This window comes from Felis catus, chromosome B4 (genome assembly GCF_018350175.1).
Source record: "Felis catus isolate Fca126 chromosome B4, F.catus_Fca126_mat1.0, whole genome shotgun sequence".
NCBI lineage: Eukaryota > Metazoa > Chordata > Mammalia > Carnivora > Felidae > Felis > Felis catus.
The window spans coordinates 138,717,118-138,734,351 of NC_058374.1; the positions used below are offsets into that span (position 1 = coordinate 138,717,118).

Consider the following 17,234-nt stretch of genomic DNA (forward strand, 5'->3'; position numbering starts at 1 on the left):
CACACGATGATGAAGCGGGTGGTGCGTCCCCGCTGACCCATTTCCGGCCTGAAGCCCACCCCATGAGATGAACGGAGAAAGCGCTCGGGCTCAGAGCTCACCCCGTTCACCTTCACCGACGGCACACGGCCGAAAGGCTCGTGCAGAAGTAGCCCCGGGGTCCACCCCCACAGCCGCTGTCTGCACAGTGGACAGCTTCGCATCTGGTGGCTGCCCCTCTGAGCCCAAGGCCAACGTGGCCCCTCTCACGGGAGGCCCGTGGTCCGTGGCACACTCTCAAGCCGGCAGGGTCCCCGGCCCTGAGGGACGGCCAAGCCAGCCAACGTGACCCTACGGCCCCCGCAGAGGTTGAAATGGTGGGTCGGGGTGGCCGCAAGAAAGCTTATGCTTCACCATCTGCCTTCAGAGTAGTTGGTTAAGTTGTGTGTGTGTCTCTATGAGTGTATTTGTGTATCTGCACACATATGTGTCTGTGAGCACCTGTGTCTATGCGTGTATGTACATGTCTGTATGTGCGTCCGTGTGTTTGCATGTGCATGAATGTATGCACGGATGTCTGCGTGTCCACATGTGTGTCCGTGTACATGCATGAGTGTGTGCAAGGATGCGTCTGCATATGCATGGGTGTGCATGGGTGTCTGTGTCCACATGCATGTACACACACATAAACGCACACGTTGCGTGTATATGTCTGTGTGCATGGGCGTGTGTCCACACGTGTGTGCATGTGCATGCGTGCATATGTGTGCATGTATATGTTTCTGTGTATGTGTGCACATGTGTACATGTGTGTGTATGTGTGCATGGGTGTCTGTGTCCACATGCATGTACACGTGAGTGTATACGCACACTGCGTGTATGTGCGTCTGTGTGCATGCATGTGTGCATGGGTCAGTGTCCACATGTGCGTGCATGTGCATGCATGCATATGTGTGCATGTGTGTGTTTCTGTGTATGTGTGCACATGTGTACATGTGCGTGTATGTGTGCATGGGTGTCTGTGTCCACATGCATGTACATGTGTACATACATTGCATGTATGTGCATCTGTATGCATGCACGTGTGCATGGGTGTGTGTCCACGTGCATGTGCACGTGCGTGTATATGTACATTGCATGTGTGTGCGTCTGTGTGTGCATGCACGTGTGCATGGGTGTCAGTGTTCACACGTGCGTGCATGTACATGTACATATACATACATTGTGTGTACGGGTTTGCACGGGCGTCTGCGTAGTCACATATATGTACGCATGCATTCGTATATGCACGTGCACACACATGTGCGTTTATGTATGTCTGTGTGCGCGCACAGTGTGTATATGTGTACGTGCCTGCGTGTGTGTTTACGAAAGAATCATGGCCCCTCTCCAGGACGTCAGGAGACGCTCACGGGAGTGACAAAACAATAAAGGGCTGGTGATAGGCTTTTCCCAGCTTTGGAATGTTCACACCCAAAAAGGGGAACCGATTACCAGGTATCCACAAGTTCTTACCTGAAGCAAAAGCGTGAGAATGCGGCTCTGGAGTACACCCTCGACCTCGGGCCAAGCCCCCAGCAAGGCACGGGAGGGACCCAAAGTGGGGGGTGGGGGACATCCTGCCTCTGCGCCAGCCCCCCTCCCCCGTCCCCCACGGGAGGGCAGAGGAGCCGCTGTGCGGTCTCTGCAGGCAGACCCTCCCCCCACGCCCCTCTGGGTCGTTCCACGAATGACCCACGGATACTGCAGAGCACCTGCTGTGTACGGGGCCCCAGGCTCACGGGGGGAAAGCAGAAGGGGTCCCCGTCATCCCCCTCAGACTCTGACCCTTACAACCCGGGACCCCCAACCCTTCCACGCTTCCCCAGGCCACCCCAGTCACCCTCCCGAAGCAAACATCCAGAAGGCCGGCGGTCACTTACCACACCCCTTCAGCAGCCAGGGATCTAATCCTATGGCTTTCGTGTGACCCTACGTGTTCAGGTCACAGGACCTGAAAACACCAGAAAACAACTGCCCCCCAGGCGGTGAGCTGAGGAGAACCATGCCAAACTCAGGAATATTTTCCACACGCTCTGCCCACACGATAAAATCTACTGGTGTTGGCATCCGAGTGCTGGCAGGGTGGAGGCCCGTGGCCCCGAGCCACACGACACGGCCCAGGTGCAACCTGCTGCTCGGCCCAGGCGCCCAGCGCCCACTACCCGCCTCCTTAACAGGTTTCTGCTCTCGGGTGTCACAACGGGCGCGTCAGCCGGGCCCCAGGTGGACTTTCCGACGGGCACCACGTCCTGGACGGAGCTCGGGCGTCACCAACAAACCACCAGAGCCGGTCTATGTCCACACGTGATCTCTGTGCCACCATCCCCCCCCCCCCACCTTCCAAAGGGCTCACCTGCCTGTGATCTTTCCCACGTTAAAAAAATAGTTTCTCGGGGCGCCTGAGTGGCGCAGTCGGTTAAGCGTCCGACTTCAGCCAGGTCACGATCTCGCGGTCCGTGAGTTCGAGCCCCGCGTCGGGCTCTGGGCTGATGGCTCAGAGCCTGGAGCCTATTTCCGATTCTGTGTCTCCCTCTCTCTCTGCCCCTCCCCCGTTCATGCTCTGTCTCTCTCTGTCCCAAAAATAAATAAAAAAACGTTGAAAAAAAAAATTCTCTAAAAAAAAAAAAAAAAATAGTTTCCCTCGGGCTCCTGGGTGGCTCAGTCTGTTAATCGCCCAGCTCTTGATTTCGGCCCAGGTCACGATCTCATGGTTCATGGGCTCGAGCCCAGCATCAGGCTCCGCAGGGCAACCTGCTTGGGATCCTCTGTCTCCCTCTCCCTCTGCACGCCCCCCCCTCCCCCGCTCACGCGCACTCTGCCCTCAGACTCCCCAACAACCACGGGTGACCCACTCTCGGAGTCTCGCTGTCCCTCGGCCCCCAGCCGGCTCTCTCCCAAATCTCCCCTAACAGCCACCAAAACCCCCCACAGGTCAGGGGCTCTGCCACACCCACTCCCCTGCCAGGAAGGCGCTTCAGCTCATGATGGGAGCGGGAGTCCCCACCCCCACCCTCTCCTGCACCTCCCTCCTCTTGAACTCCGTTCCGTGTTTGTCTGTGTTAATCTGATCATCCCTAGGCCACAGGAGCCACACTGGCTCTCCAGGGCCTGGCACACATTAGGTGCTCGATAAAAGAAACAACTCTCCCAGGGCCGCCTGGGTCGCTCAGTTGGTTAAGCGTCCCTGGATTTCGGCTCAGGTCATGATCTCACAGTTGGTGAGATCGAGCCCTGTGTCCGGCTGTGCGCTGACAGTGGGTAAGCCTGCTTGGGATTCTGTCTCTCCTCTGCCCCTCCCCCACTAGTTCTCCATCTCAAAATAAATAAACCTAAAAAAAAAAAAAAGAATAAACACTCCTTTGTTTCTGAGCCAGTGTTTCTTTTTCTTTTTCTTTTTTTTTTTAATGTTTATTTATTATTGAGAGACAGAGAGACAGAGCGTGAGCAGGGGAGGGGCAGAGAGGGGGAGACACAGAATCCGCAGCAGGCTCCAGGCTCCGAGCCGTCAGCACAGAGCCCGACGCGGGGGCTCGAACTCACGGACTGTGAGATCATGACCTGAGCCGAAGTCGGTTTGCCTAACCGACTGAGCCACCCAGGCACCCCGGTGAGCCAGTGTTTCTAAAAGTATGTTAGCAAGTGACTACCCCCAGAGTTACCGAAGCCCTTGGATACTAACCAGCTTTGAGCAGCACCTAACTTTTCCGGAACAGTCTCTGCCACTGGAGAATCCAGTGCAACAGCTCAAACGGCTTGAGCTGGCCCATCCTTTTCTCACTGTGAAGTCTGGGAGAAAAACAAAAGACCAAACACCCAGACGCTGCCTGGTACGGGGCCATCTCTCTATTTCCTTGTTTGCAATCGCCTATTTAAAAGTCCCTGCGATATCCTGTATTTAACCAGGCAAAATACCTTTTAAAACTTTATCAGGCCTAGACGACTTCATGCCATATACTCCCCACCAAGGTAAACAACAGAAAGGTTGCTCAATCTTATTTCACCAAGTTTCACTCTTTTCTGGCTCCCCTGAGTGATCTGTCCACCAGTCATTCTTAGCCCACACAGGCTACCTTTCCCACACCCACAGGTCCGCAATGCCCACAAATGCAGGGTCACTTCCCACCAAGTGCCGTGTTCCATAAGGCACGGCTTAAGGCCCTAACCCCGCAGGCACACGCGTGTCCAAGGCGGATTAAAAATGTGCACGTTCCTCCGAGACTGACATCTGGAACGATTAAAGAAAAGTATTTGGTAGCGCCCGGGGGGCTCAGCCGGTTGAGCGTCTGACGTCGGCTCGGGTCACAATCTCATGGTTTGTGAGTTTGAGCCCCGCGTTGGGCTCCCTGCTGTCAGCACAAACCCCGCTTTGGATCCTCTGTCCCCCTCTCTCTCTGACCCTGCCCCCCCCATCAAAAATAAACAAACATTGGGGGGGGGGGAAGCAAGCATTTGCTGCTTGAAGGATCCCATCGGGTTATCAGTCATAAAGCTTCAAACAATGCAAACGCCGCCTTTCTAAAACGTCCAGAGTAAGGTCCCAATCACAGAATTTTAAACCTCGTTCAAAAACCGTCGCATAGACAACGAACATTTTGTACCGCTGGATATCATCCAAGAACGGCAGGTACTTGTACGTGACCCTTTCAGAAGTCAAAAACATTTTCCGGGGGCGCCTGGGCGGCTCAGTCGGTTGAGCGGCCGACTTCGGCTCAGGTCACGATCTCGCGGTCCGTGAGTTCGAGCCCCGCGTCGGGCTCTGTGCCGACAGCTCGGAGCCTGGAGCCTGTTTCGGATTCTGTGTCTCCCTCTCTCTCTGCCCCTCCCCTGTTCATGCTCTGTCTCTCTCTGTCTCGCCCAGCTCGGGCACCGCCCCCAGGTGCACCTTCCCCGGCAGGCCCCTCTGCTGGAGGCCCCCAGCCCTTCCTGGCCTGGCTCCCACAAAACCCTACTGCCTGCCTGTTCCGTCCAGCCCCTCCAGGGCAGCCATAATGCATCAGAGGCTTTAGGGCATGGCTGTAAATCCAGGAAAGCCAGTAACACTTCAGTGAAAATGGCGCGTCAGTCCGAAACAACAGCTTTCCCCATTGTTCCTTCACAAAACCTAAGAATCCACCTCGGCTCAGTCGGAAGGACTGATCTTTTCGGTGCCGTGCTGTTTCTACACAAAGCTGTGCTGCTTTGGAATTACAGACTTTCCAGTTTCCAGTCATCGGCTTCCCCGGGGAGCTTTAAAAGAGCCGTCAAACGGCCTGAGGTGGTAGATCATCCCGAGGTGATCTGTATTGAAACCATCCCGAACCGGAGCCGGGGATCAGGCGCGGGAATATTCGGTTTCGCAAGTAATTCTTCGAGAATTTCCTCTGAGGCAAGAGGCAGAACACGGCTCACCTCCCAGATACCAGAGGAGTAAGTGTCCGTCTAAGTGCGAGAGTTCATAAAACTGTTCGATGTCCGATCAGAACCCAGTTAAAGGTAAACACTGGTTTCCAGGAGGGGGGAATCAAGACTTGAGGCCCAGGGCCCGAGTGGCACAGCGTTATGTCGCCACAGGATCAGAGCCCAGCACTGGGTCCCTGAGACGGTCACTGCGGAGCACAGATCCCCAACCCACCTTCGACTGTGGTCCCCACTAGAGGCCCTCCAGGCGGGCAAGCCAGCGCTCAGTAACTACCCTCTTGTGAGTGAAATCCATCCCAAGCCCTGTTATCCGGCTGACGCGCTGGGGGGGAGGGGGCACATTCCTGATGCTTCAGACACACAAAACATCCACCCTTCCACACACACCGCTCCCACCAAAGCCCCGTGTGTCCCCTGTGAAATCGAAACCCTAGGATGTTGCCAACTCGCTTTCATTCAGGCTCTCTCCACTCTGCTCTATCCCGCAGGTAAAGTTGTATAAGAAAAAACAAAACCGAGCGAAGGGGCATTCAGGAAAAGAGCCCTTTTTTTTTTTTAATTGGCCATTACTTGGAATATCCATCACCCTGGTTAACAGTTTTCCCTGAGGGCCTATTTATTCCTCGCTCTCTGCCCAGATTCGTATTCTCTGCCTGTAATTCACAACTTCACAGGACGTGAAATAGCCACTTGCGGATGGGCTATACGGCCAAAATTCACCGCCTTTCCCAACTGGATCTGTCGGCTCCAGACCTTATAAGCAAACCACAGAAACTGGAAACAACCGTTTGCCACCCAACCCCGATGGCCAACTGTGAAGACAAAACAAATCGGAAAACTAACTTTTTAGTGCTGGCAGGGCTCCCACAGCGATCCTGGATCGTAATGATTTATTGTTGAAATAAGTCAACCGAAACGTTGACTTCAAACGACCCACGGATCCAAGCCTTTCCTGGTGACAGTTTGGTCTCATCCCTAAGGTCACCTGGCCGCACCAGCCGACCACGTCTCTAGGCGTAGGTCCCTTTGAGAAGCCGCCGTGTCCCCCGGTTCCCACACCCTCTATCTGTCCCCCTCTCCCTGGCCCTGCGGGTCCTGCCTGGCGCACGGGGGTCAGCAGCGCAGAGGACTACATCTCTGCCGCCAACCAAGCACGTGCCCGGCTGAGCCGAGACCGTCTAAGTCTTCGGCGCGCCTCCAGCCCCAGAGAGGGCCAGCTGGGTTCCCACACCGGCTCCGCCGCCGAAGCGGGCAGGCCTCTAAGTAACACCCAAATTACAAGTCCGCGTCCAGGAGCAGAAGCCAAGATCAAACGAGGCTACGTTTTTCAAAGAGCTCCCAGACAGACAAGCACACATGAGCCGGATTGTTATTATCTGGAGGAGACAGAAAAGAGACACCAAGGGAGCGAACTCCAGCCATATTACAGGGTGACTCAGGGAACCATCCAGCAATTTCCATCCAGCGCACGGGGCGGGCAGTGACCTTTGATCTTCCCAGACAGGGGGAGGGATGGCTGACTGCCGAGCATCTCCAAGCACACCAGACAACCACTCAGTTAACCCTGGAGACCAGGTTTTAATAGCACAATCAGGAGCCACAGCCCGCTGAGCAAAGGGCCAAAAAGCCCTGGTCTTGAACTTGAAGCAGCCCAGGCCTGCTCCCAGCAAAAATGCTGTGGGAAGCGGCGTGGGTACCCCTCCCACTCCCTTGGCCTAAGTGGGGAGCACGCCCCCAGCCCGAGGCACCAACCTTCCAACCGGAGGCCACAAATCCCCAAAGAGCTGCCCGGGCCCTGCCCAAATGCGCCCCGGCATGCCGGGCGGGCCCCTGGCAGGTCCCCGCGGCTCGCGGCCCTCCAGGCGCCCTGGCGGGAGCCCTGCCGGCCACTCACCGGAAACAGACACCTCCATGAGCGCCTCCAGCGGCCGGTTGTTGTCCAGGTCCCGGCTCAGCTGCAACTCGCCGGTGGCAGGGTCCAACAGCAGCAGCCGAAGCTCATTGCCCTGCAGGAAGGTGTAGTTGAGGCTGTCGGAGAGGTCGGGGTCGTGGGCCGGGATGCGGCCGATCACGCCGGTGGGGAAGCTGTTGGACTTATTGGTGACGTAGTTGTTGAAGAGGATGTGGAAGTCGGGCAGCACCGGCGGGTTGTCGTTCTGGTCCAGGAGGCGGATGTGCACGGTGGCCCGGCTCACGAGCGGGGCGGACGTGGCCTGCACCACCAGCACGTACTCCCGCCGGACCTCGAAGTCCAGCTCGACCAGAGCACGCAGGTCCCCGCTCAGCAGGTCCAGCTGGAAGACCTCGGGCACGTTGCCCTCCACGATCTGATACATGATCTGGGCGTTGGGGCCTTCGTCGGGGTCGTTGGCACGGATCCTTGCCACCACAGAGCCCACCGGGCTGTTCTCCTCCACGAACAGCTCCAGCTCGTCCCTCTCGAACACCGGGGGTTGTCGTTAATGTCCAAGACGCTCACCTGGACTTCCACCGAGGCGCTAAGCGGGGCTGGGCTCCCCCGGTCCACAGCCAGGGCCCGAAGGTTGTACACGGCCACGTTCTCCCGGTCCAGCCGGCGCTGGGTTCGGATCACGCCGGACGTGGGCTCGATGTAGAAGTCGCCGTCACCATCGTCCCCACCCTGGAAGGTGTACAGCAGGCGGCCGTTGGGGCCCGAGTCCCGATCCGTGGCAGACACCTGGAGGACGCTGGTGGACGGCGGCACGTCCTCAAAGACGGAACCCTGGTAGAAATCCCGCAGGAAGCGGGGTGCGTTGTCGTTGGCGTCGAGGATGAGGATCTCCAGGGAGGTGGTGTCGGACTTTTGGGGGATGCCGTTGTCCCGAGCGGTGATGGCCAGCGTGTAGGCGGCCTGGTCCTCGTAGTCCAGCTCGGTCATGGTGTAGACGGTGCCCGTGTCCGGGTCGATGCGGAACTGCGGAACCGGGTCCTCCAGCACGTAGGTGATGCGCGCATTCTCGCCCGTGTCCTCATCGGTGGCACCGATGACGGCAACGGAGGTGCCCACCGGCCGGTCCTCGCTGACGCTCACCGTGTAGTGTGAGCTCTGGAAGACCGGCCGGTGCGTGTTGGCGTCGGTGACGTTGATGAAGACCTGCGCGGTGTGCGAGCGCGTGCCGTCGGACGCGGCCACCGCCAGCACGTACTGCCGCTCCTGTTTGTAGTCCAGCGGCAGCGCCAGGGTGATGAGGCCGCCGCCGCTCTGGCTGCTGAGCGCGAAGCGGTTCCGAGTGTTGCCGCCCGTGAGCTGGTAGGTGATCACGCTGTTGGCGTCCCGGTCGCGGGCCCGCAGGGTCAGCACGCTGCTCCCCACGGCCGCGTCCTCGTTCAGACGCAGCTCGTACACCGGCTGCGTGAACATCGGGTCGTTGTCGTTGACGTCTAGCACCGTGATGGACACGCTGGCGGAGGAGCTCATGGGCGGGGAGCCGTGGTCCACCGCCTCCACCCCGAAGCGGTAGTGTTCCACCTCCTCGCGGTCCAGCTCCGCGCACACCGTGATCCAGCCAGAGCTGTTGTGGATCTGGAAAGGGAAGTCCGCGGGCACCGCGGGGTCTTGGGGCCCAGGCCCAGCACCGCCGCCCGCGGAGGCGGAAGCCGTGTCCACCAGGCGGTAGCGCAGACGCGCGTTCTCCCCCGCGTCCGCGTCCACGGCCTGGATGTGCAGCACCGAGTGGCCCAGGGGCACGTTCTCCAGCACGGCTGCCTGGAAGGGGCTGCTCACAAAGATGGGGGCGTTGTCGTTCACGTCCAGCACCTGCACCAAGACCAGCCCCGAGGAGTTGATGAGCGGAGGCCGGCCCCCATCCTGGGCCTTGATGCGAAGCGTGTACTCCCTGATGGCCTCAAAGTCCAGCGGGTTGATCACATCCAGGCTGCCGCTCAGCGAATGCAGGTAGAACTGCCCCTTCAGGTTGCCGCTGACGATGCTGTAGTGGATGGCCGCGTTCTGCCCCTGGTCCCGATCGCTGGCCTGCACGCGCAGCACGGGCGTGTTGACGGCCACGTCCTCGGGCACCTGGACCACGTAGCGCTTCTCGCTGAACTGGGGGTAGTTGTCATTCTCATCCTCCACCACGATGTGCACGGTGGCTGTGGCGCTGAGCGGGCCCGGGTTGCGGCCCTGGTCGTTGGCCTCCACCAGCAGCTGGTAGGCGGCCGCCTCCTCCCGGTCCACCGCCGCGCGTGTGCGCACCACGCCGGAGCGCGGGTCGATCTCAAACACGCCTCCCGCACCCTCCAGCAGGCGGTAGCGCATGTTGGCGTTGGAGGGCGCGTCGCCGTCGGTGGCGCGGATGGTCAGCACCTCGTAGCCCACCTCCAGATTCTCACGCACGCGCTCACGGTACTCGGACTGCTCGAAGACGGGGCTGTGGTCGTTGGTGTCGCTGACCGTGACGGTGAGATAGGTGGCAGCCGAGCGCCGCGGTGAGCCGTGGTCCACCGCGCTCACCTTGAGCACGTGCGTGTCCTTGGTCTCGCGGTCCAGTGCGCGGGCCGTGCTCACCGCGCCCGTGGCGGGGTCGATGAGAAAGTAGCCGTTGGAGCGCTCATCGAACAGCGCCTCCATCTGGTAGCTCAGGCGCCCCGCCTCGCCCTCGTCCGGGTCGTGCGCGCGCAGCTCGATGACCCCGGTGCCCGCTGGCTCGTTCTCGGGCACCGATACCTGGTAGCTAGGCAGCGGGAACTGCGGGGTCGTGCTGCCGCCAGCGCCCCGCCGAGCCCGCCGCGGGCCCCCGGCCCCAGCCTGGGGCCGGCTCGGCGGCGACGGCGACGGCGACAGCGACGGGGAGGGCGTCCCCGCGGCCGCCTCCAGCGCCAGCTCCACCTGGATGGCGCCGGCCGCGCGCCGCAGGGCGCACAGCAGGCGCAGGCGGGTCGAGCCTCCGGGCGGCAGGCAGACGGGGTGGCGTGGGCAGCGGGGGCCGGGGCGCGGCGGGCAGCTGCAGGCGGGGAACGTGGTCAGGGCAGCGAGTGCCGAGTGCAGCGTGGCCCCGCCACCGCCGCCGCCGCCGCCGCCGCCCGAGGCCGGGAAGCAGAGCGCCGCGCCGGGCCCCGGCACGGTGAGCACAGCCCGCGCCCGCAGCTCAGCGCTGGGGGCCCGTCGGCTGCGGGGCCGGGCGGCGCAACCCGGGCCGTGCGCGCGCACCCTCAGGCGAAGGCTCAGTGCCGTCGGGGCGCCGCGGGCGGTCAGGCGGACGAGCAGCGGCAGCGGGCGCCCCCCCAGGCGCACGCAGCCCCGGGGCCCCGCGCCCGGCCCGCGCCGCCTCCCCGCCAGTCGCCCGTCTCGGCTCACGTCCAGCAGCTCCCGCAGCGCCCGGGGCGTGCGCGCAGCGTCCAGCGCGTAGGTCCAGCCGGGCCCGAGGGCGAAGGCGCGGGCGCCGCCGGGCACGCGCAGCTCCCAGGCGGCAGCTCGCAGCCCCAGCGCGGGCAGGGCGGCGGCCGCAGCCAGGAGCAGCAGCGCGGGCAGCACGGCCGGCTGCGGCGGCGGCGCCATGGCCCGGAGCCCGAGCCCGAGCCGGGCGCCCGAGCACAATCCATGCACCCGGCGCGGCTCCGCATGCACCCGGCGCGGCCGGGGGAGGGCTCCTGCGCGCCCGGCGCCGGGCCCTCGGGGCGGCCCGCGCCCTGCCTCCCCGGGGGCCCCGGCGGGGACACCGGGGGCCGCGCTCCCGGTCTCCCCCGCAGCTTCCACCTCGAGAGCACTTTGCGAAAGTTTGCGAAGTTGGTTTCAAGATGGCTCCTCTGCGCGTCCCGGGAGGGCGCCGCGCATCAACCTGCGGTGGCGGCGGCTCCGGGCGGCTCCAGGTGGCTCCCGCGCGGGCTCGGCCGGGCGGCGTGGGAAGCGGGGCGGGCCCGGGCAGGGCGGGGGCAGCGCTCCGGGAGCGGGCTGGGCCGCTCCGCGCCGCTCAGACCCCGGCGGCCGGCTGCTGCCTGGGCGGTGCGCTCGGCCCGCGCCCCCTCTGCCCGCGCTCTCCCCGCCCCCGGCCCCGCCGGGCCCCGCCCCCGGCCCCGCCGCGTATTGTTCGGCCCCGGGGGGGAGCCGGCCCGGAGGTGCGCGCCGGGAGGATCGCTATGGAGACGCGGGGGCGCAGCCGGGGCGGGGGCTGGAGGCCGGGCCCACTCCCCCTGCGGCCTCCCACCCGGCCTCCCCGGGAGGGGTGGGGGGGGCGGGGCCGAGGGAGCCCGGCCGGGAAAGGCGGGGCAGGGGGCCCCCGGGCGGCCGCTACCAGTGGGGCGGTGGCTCTGCTGGTCCCTGGCTGGGCGCGGCCCGGAGCCGCCCCCCCCCCCCCCCAGCCTACGCCGGCAGAATTGGTCGGCGGATTCCGCCGCGCAGGTGGGACCCGGGAGGGGACCGGATTGCCCGCCCCGGGTTGCGGACCGCGGGTAGCGCTGGAGTGCGGTTACACGTTTACAGCAACATGCCGGAGGCTAAGGTGCTTTTACTGCCACAGAACTTCCCTGGGCTTGGAAACGCGATAGGCAACTAAGCGAATTCGGGTCCCACTGGGTTTAAAGCGCAACTTGTAAACGAAAAGGAAAATGACCCGGGTTGACATTTGGGATTTGGCGTGGGGACGGCGGAGGCGCCCGGTCCGAGCGTTCGCGGTCGCGCGGTCCGGTCGGGGGGCCTTCTGGCTCCTCCCGCAGCGTGGCGGCCGGGGATCCGGGAGCCACCTGCGGGCGCTTTGTAAGTGTGACAGCACCCCTTTCACCGCCTCCACGCCCGGGGCCTCCTGCGGGGAAAAGACGACACCAGAGAACTTTAGACCTGACCAACGCACCGCCGCCTTGTGCGGGAAACGGGTGGACATTTCCCCCCAACCCCCGCCGCCTCCTGCGGAGCACAGCTTGTTGGGGGGGGGGGGGTTAGGACTCTACCACACCCCCACCTGCGGCGAGGCTTTAGTATTGTGCCACCCCTGGCTGGCACGCACTCGCCCTCTGGAGAACTCTGGGTGCCAGGACCCCAGTCCAGCTCCTAGGCCTGTCAGTGGCGTCTCTCCTTCCCAGAAAGGCTCCCTGGGTCGGTCGGGTAGAAAGATCTGGGTGAGAGGTGTTGCGAGCAGGTACTTTTGACAAGAGAGGTGCTGGCCCCCACATTTCCAGACTGAGCGCAGGTGGGGTAGGAGTCAGCAGAAAATGACGAACTCAACCAATAGCGCTCAAAGCTACTGGATACAATATCTTTAGGCTGAAGCCAAAAATGAGCATTTTCTTCCCATTAGCAACGACTTAAAGAGGTTATTATTAGCCTTAAATGTAGATTTGCTTTAGGATCTTTTAATCTGGGAGTTTCCACTGGCAAGCCCTTTCGGGAAATGTGTGCATGGAGGGAGGGGAAGGAAAGAGAACAGTCCATCATCCCTCAAGTGTGACCGTCCAGGACCTCCTTCCTCTTGGTTGGGGAGGATCAGATGGCAGGAGTTTTCCAGTGGGGACGACAAGGAGGATCCCGAGCCCAGAGCTTTGCAGTGGAAAGCTCCAGGCCAGGGTGAGGGGAAGGCAGAGAGACTGGCCGGAGAGAACCCCAGAGTATTTCTCAAAAGGAACTTTAAATAGGTTGGGTTGGGGTTTATATAAACAAAGGGCTCTGCTGCACTGTGCCTGCCGGTTTTTGAAAATTCAAATGCAGTGAATGAGTTTGGGTGTGGGCATGCTTTCCCCAAACAAGACACCTGCAGGCTGGGAGGTAACCGCCAGGGCCACTCTGAGCCACTTCCTGGTCCCAGGGTGGGGGGAGGAAGGAACGCATGGACAGACCTGGCTAACATGATGTCCCGAGAAAGCGAGCGAGCGAGCCCCCAATGTTCCGTTCACATGTGGGTTCCCAAGCAGGCCCAGACCGCGTGTTTAGGAATGCGCACAGAGGAAAGATTCAGAAACTGCAAGGAGGTGAGGTGGGTGTGGTCAGGAGGAGGGCTGGGCAGCGGGGGACGTCCAGTTCTGGACAGGGCTAGCGGCTTTATGATCCTACATCGAACTCTGCGCTCAGGCTTTATGCACCTTTCTGTATGCACAGGCACTGTGTCTGCAGTGTTAAATGGGGGTGGGGGGTTGCGGAAAACAGGCTGCAGCTGGGGTGGGGGGTGGGGGAACAGGCTGCAGCTGGGGTGGGGGGTGGGGGGAACAGGCTGCAGCTCGCGAAGTGACCGCAGGGGTTCCAGGTACGTCAGCAGAACAACACAAATCAGAAAGGGCTGGCGCCCCAGAGGGGTCGCGGTCCAGTTCTGACTCTAAGCGGTTGTGTGACCTTCGCCAGGGCCTAACTCTGGAGGAGATACTGGAAATAAGAGTAGTCTGGATTCCTCGCCTCATTAGAGGATTATTAAGACCTGGTAGGGGCACCTGGCTGGCTCAGTCAGTGGAGCATGGGACTCTTGATCTCAGGGTTGTGAGTTCGAGCCCTGTGTGGAGGGTAGAGATTACTTAAAAAAACAAAAACAAAAAACAAAAAACAACAACCACAGGGCTGCCTGGGTGTGTCAGCCAGTTAAGCATGGGACTTCGGTTCGGGTCATGATCTTGCAGTCCATGAGTTCGAGCCCTGCATCAGGTTCTGTGCTGACAGCTCAGAGCCTGGAGCCTGCTTCACGTTCTGTGTCTCCCTCTCTGGCCCTCCCTGCTTGCACTCTGTCTCTCTCTTTCTCAAAAATACATAAACTTAAAAAAAAAGACTGCATAAAGAGGCTGGCACAGGCCTGGCTCTGGAGCAGGTCTACTAGGGCTAACTTTTCCTGCTGCCCTGTCATCGTCACTGAGCACCAGGTCATGGTTGCTTTATCACTTCCTCAGTGGTCCTGGCTGAGATTGTGCACTAAGGGGCGCATGCCCATGCCCCTGCTCATGCAGAGGCAGGGGCTGTAACTTTCATGCAATTTCCCAGGGGGTCTGTGCTCGCCCCTGATGCAGTCCACTCTCAGTGTGTTCACCGAAAGGGAACTGAGGTCAGGGGGCAAAGGCATATGCCTGGGGGCTGGCCTGTCCTCTGGTGGCTGTACCTGAGGGGCTGAGCCCCGCCCACCTGCCCTTCCCCCTGGGGGTGGCTCCAAGTGGGAGTCCCTCCCCACGGGTCCCCACCGTGTCTGAGGATGAGCATCCACTCACTGACTCTGAGGCCCCTCCTGTGGGTGGGGGTGGGGTCACATCAGAGTGGGAGGAGCTTGGAGGTTAGCAGCGTTGCCCGTGCACTGAAAGGCCACTTGTCTATTGGTTTATGTGCCTGGAGCGGCTGCCACTCTTGGGGTCAGGGGCTCAGTGACTCCTAATTGATGTTTATATTTTGCACACGCCCCTGACGTGTTTCACGTGAAGCGAGTGCTTTAAAAAGAAAAACAGGGGCGCCTGAGTGGCGCAGTCGGTTAAGTGTCCGACATCGCTCAGGTCGTGATCTCGCGGTCTGTGAGTTCAAGCCCCGCGTCGGGCTCTGTGCTGACAGCTCAGAGCCTGGATCCTGCTTCAGATTCTGTGTCTCCCTCTCTCTGACCCTCCCCTGTTCATGCTCTGTCTCTCCCTGTCTCAAAAGTAAATAAAACATTAAAAAAAATTTTTTTTAATAAAAAAAGAAAAAAAAAAGAAAAACAAAAATTTTAAGGCAGAGCTGTGGATCCCTAGCATTGTACATGTTCTGGAAAGCATCTTAAAACATTTTTTGCTGGGGGCTCGAATCAGAACCCACATGAATTCTGGACTCTGTTCCTCACACAGTAAATCCCTGAGCCGAGCTTTAAATGGGAAGGAGGCAAAAAGAAACACTCCAGTGGTGAAAGCCAGAAAGCAAGTCTGGGCTGGGGCTTGTTATTTGGGGTGGGGGGAGTTCAGAGGGAACAAGCTCTTGCAAACAGAGTTCATCAAGCCCCTCTTCGCTCCCCAGGGCCCCTCGCCTTGGGTGGGGTTTGACTGGTGGGAAATCCCGAGAAAGTCCAAACTCGGAACAAAGACGGGACCTCAACTGAATTAGAAGGTTAATAGAAGTGAGGGGGCAAAGGGAGTTTAGAACCTAGTCTAGAATGTTTGGTGTACTAGGGCTTTCCTGAATGACCCCGTATCGTTCGTGACAAAAGATAAAATTGTTTTCCTGGTTGGAAGTTACCAGAATCTTCTAAATAGAAATGCTGTGGTTTCTCTCAGGCCCCCAGGCCCTTGGACTGGGGCTTGTGGCCACAGGTCTTGTGTCCTGAGCTACCACGGCATCTCTGGGGAGCCCAGGGTTGAAGGCAGCAAGGGGCCCCTGTCCCGCCCTGGTCCGGGTCCTGGGCAGGCCCACCTGGGCCCACTCAGGCTGCACTGGCCTCTAGTGGCCGAGCACAGTCACTGCCCCACCGGAGTCTCGGAGGTGCCCGCCTCCCTCCCTGCACAAGGGCCCCCCAGGTGCCCTCGGGGAGCAGAGCGCCAGCCGGCAACAGGCCCTCGTGGGCACCTGTGCACACGTAACGTAGGCAGTGGAGCCCTGAGAGACCGCCACCCCTGCTGGCCCGAGCCGGCTGGGCCACGCGGCCTCCAGACTACACCACCACACCGGGGCTCCTGGGACTCGGCAGGTTAAGGTAAGGGGGCCCCTCCCCCTCTGTTGGATGCTTCTTAAACTGAGGCTCGGGGCGCCTGGGTGGCTCAGTCGGTTAAGCGTCCGACTTCAGCTCAGGTCACGATCTCGCGGTCCGTGAGTTCGAGCCCCGCGTCGGGCTCTGTGCTGACCGCTCAGAGCCTGGAGCCTGCTTCCGATTCTGTGTCTCCCTCTCTCTCTGTCCCTCCCCCATTCATGCTCTGTCTCTCTCTGTCTCAAAAATAAATAAACGTTAAAAAAAATAATAATAAAAATAAAAAAATAAACTGAGGCTCACAGCACATGGCAGGGGGCAGAGCTGGCACTCAAACACCTTAGGTCCCCAACCCACAGGGAATGACCCGAGGCTGGCCGACCAGGAAGGGTCAGATCCAGTATCCGAGCCCCTGCAGGGGAAGGGAGCAGGTGGAGGGGCTCCTGGGGACCGAGGAAGGCCACAAAAGGCAGGACCAGAGCCGAGCGGAGACCCTGTCCGTGGTGGGAGTGGGGGAGGCGGATGACACTGAAGGCTGGGCACTTGGCTGACGTCCACGGTGGCAGACGTACTTGTATCTGTCACTGTTGTTCCCAGCATCACAAAGCCAGTGAGGGGAAGCCCGTTGTCTTAACTTGATTATTTCCACCACCACCTCCCCCCCACATATCTCCCTTCTTTTTCAAAAATATATATATATATTTTAAACGTTTTATTTATTTTTGAGACAGGGAGAGACAGAGCATGAACAGGGGAAGGTCAGAGAGAGGGAGACACAGAATCTGAAACAGGCACCAGGCTCTGTGCTGTCAGCACAGAGCCCGACGTGGGGCTCGAACCCACGGACCGCGAGATCGTGACCTGAGCCGAAGTCGGCCGCTTAACCGACTGAGCCACCCAGGCGCCCCTCAAAAATATATTTCACACACCGTAAAATTCACCCTTTTAAAGGTGTGTGACTCGGTGGTGTTGAGTGCCTTCGCAAAGCTGTGTAACCATCACGCCGTGGGACTCCAGAACGTTCCCATCACCCTGAAAAGAAGCTGGTGCCATTAGCAGTCACCTCCACCCCCCACCCCACCCCTGTAGCTCCTTCCTCTGCTGTCTGCGTCTGTGGGCACTTCCTATAAATGGGAACCTACGATATGCAGCCTTCCGTGGCTGGCTCCTTTCCCTGAGCATCATGCTTTCAAGGATCATCCATGTTGTACCATGAATCAGGGCTTTGTTCCTTTTTAGGGCTGCATAATATTCCAT

At 60.3% G+C, this 17,234-nt stretch overlaps 1 protein-coding gene across 1 annotated transcript in view; it reads right to left on the reverse strand.

Moving 5' to 3' along the window:
- The window catches only part of CELSR1 (cadherin EGF LAG seven-pass G-type receptor 1), a 137,964-nt gene extending 126,559 nt beyond the window's left edge, over positions 1-11,405 (reverse strand). The window contains 2 exon segments of the mRNA XM_011284343.4: positions 7,313-7,870; positions 7,873-11,405. Of these exon segments, the coding sequence (XP_011282645.4) occupies positions 7,313-7,870; positions 7,873-10,936 (3,622 nt within the window). The 5' untranslated portion in view covers positions 10,937-11,405.
- Between the last annotated feature and the right edge of the window lie 5,829 nt (positions 11,406-17,234).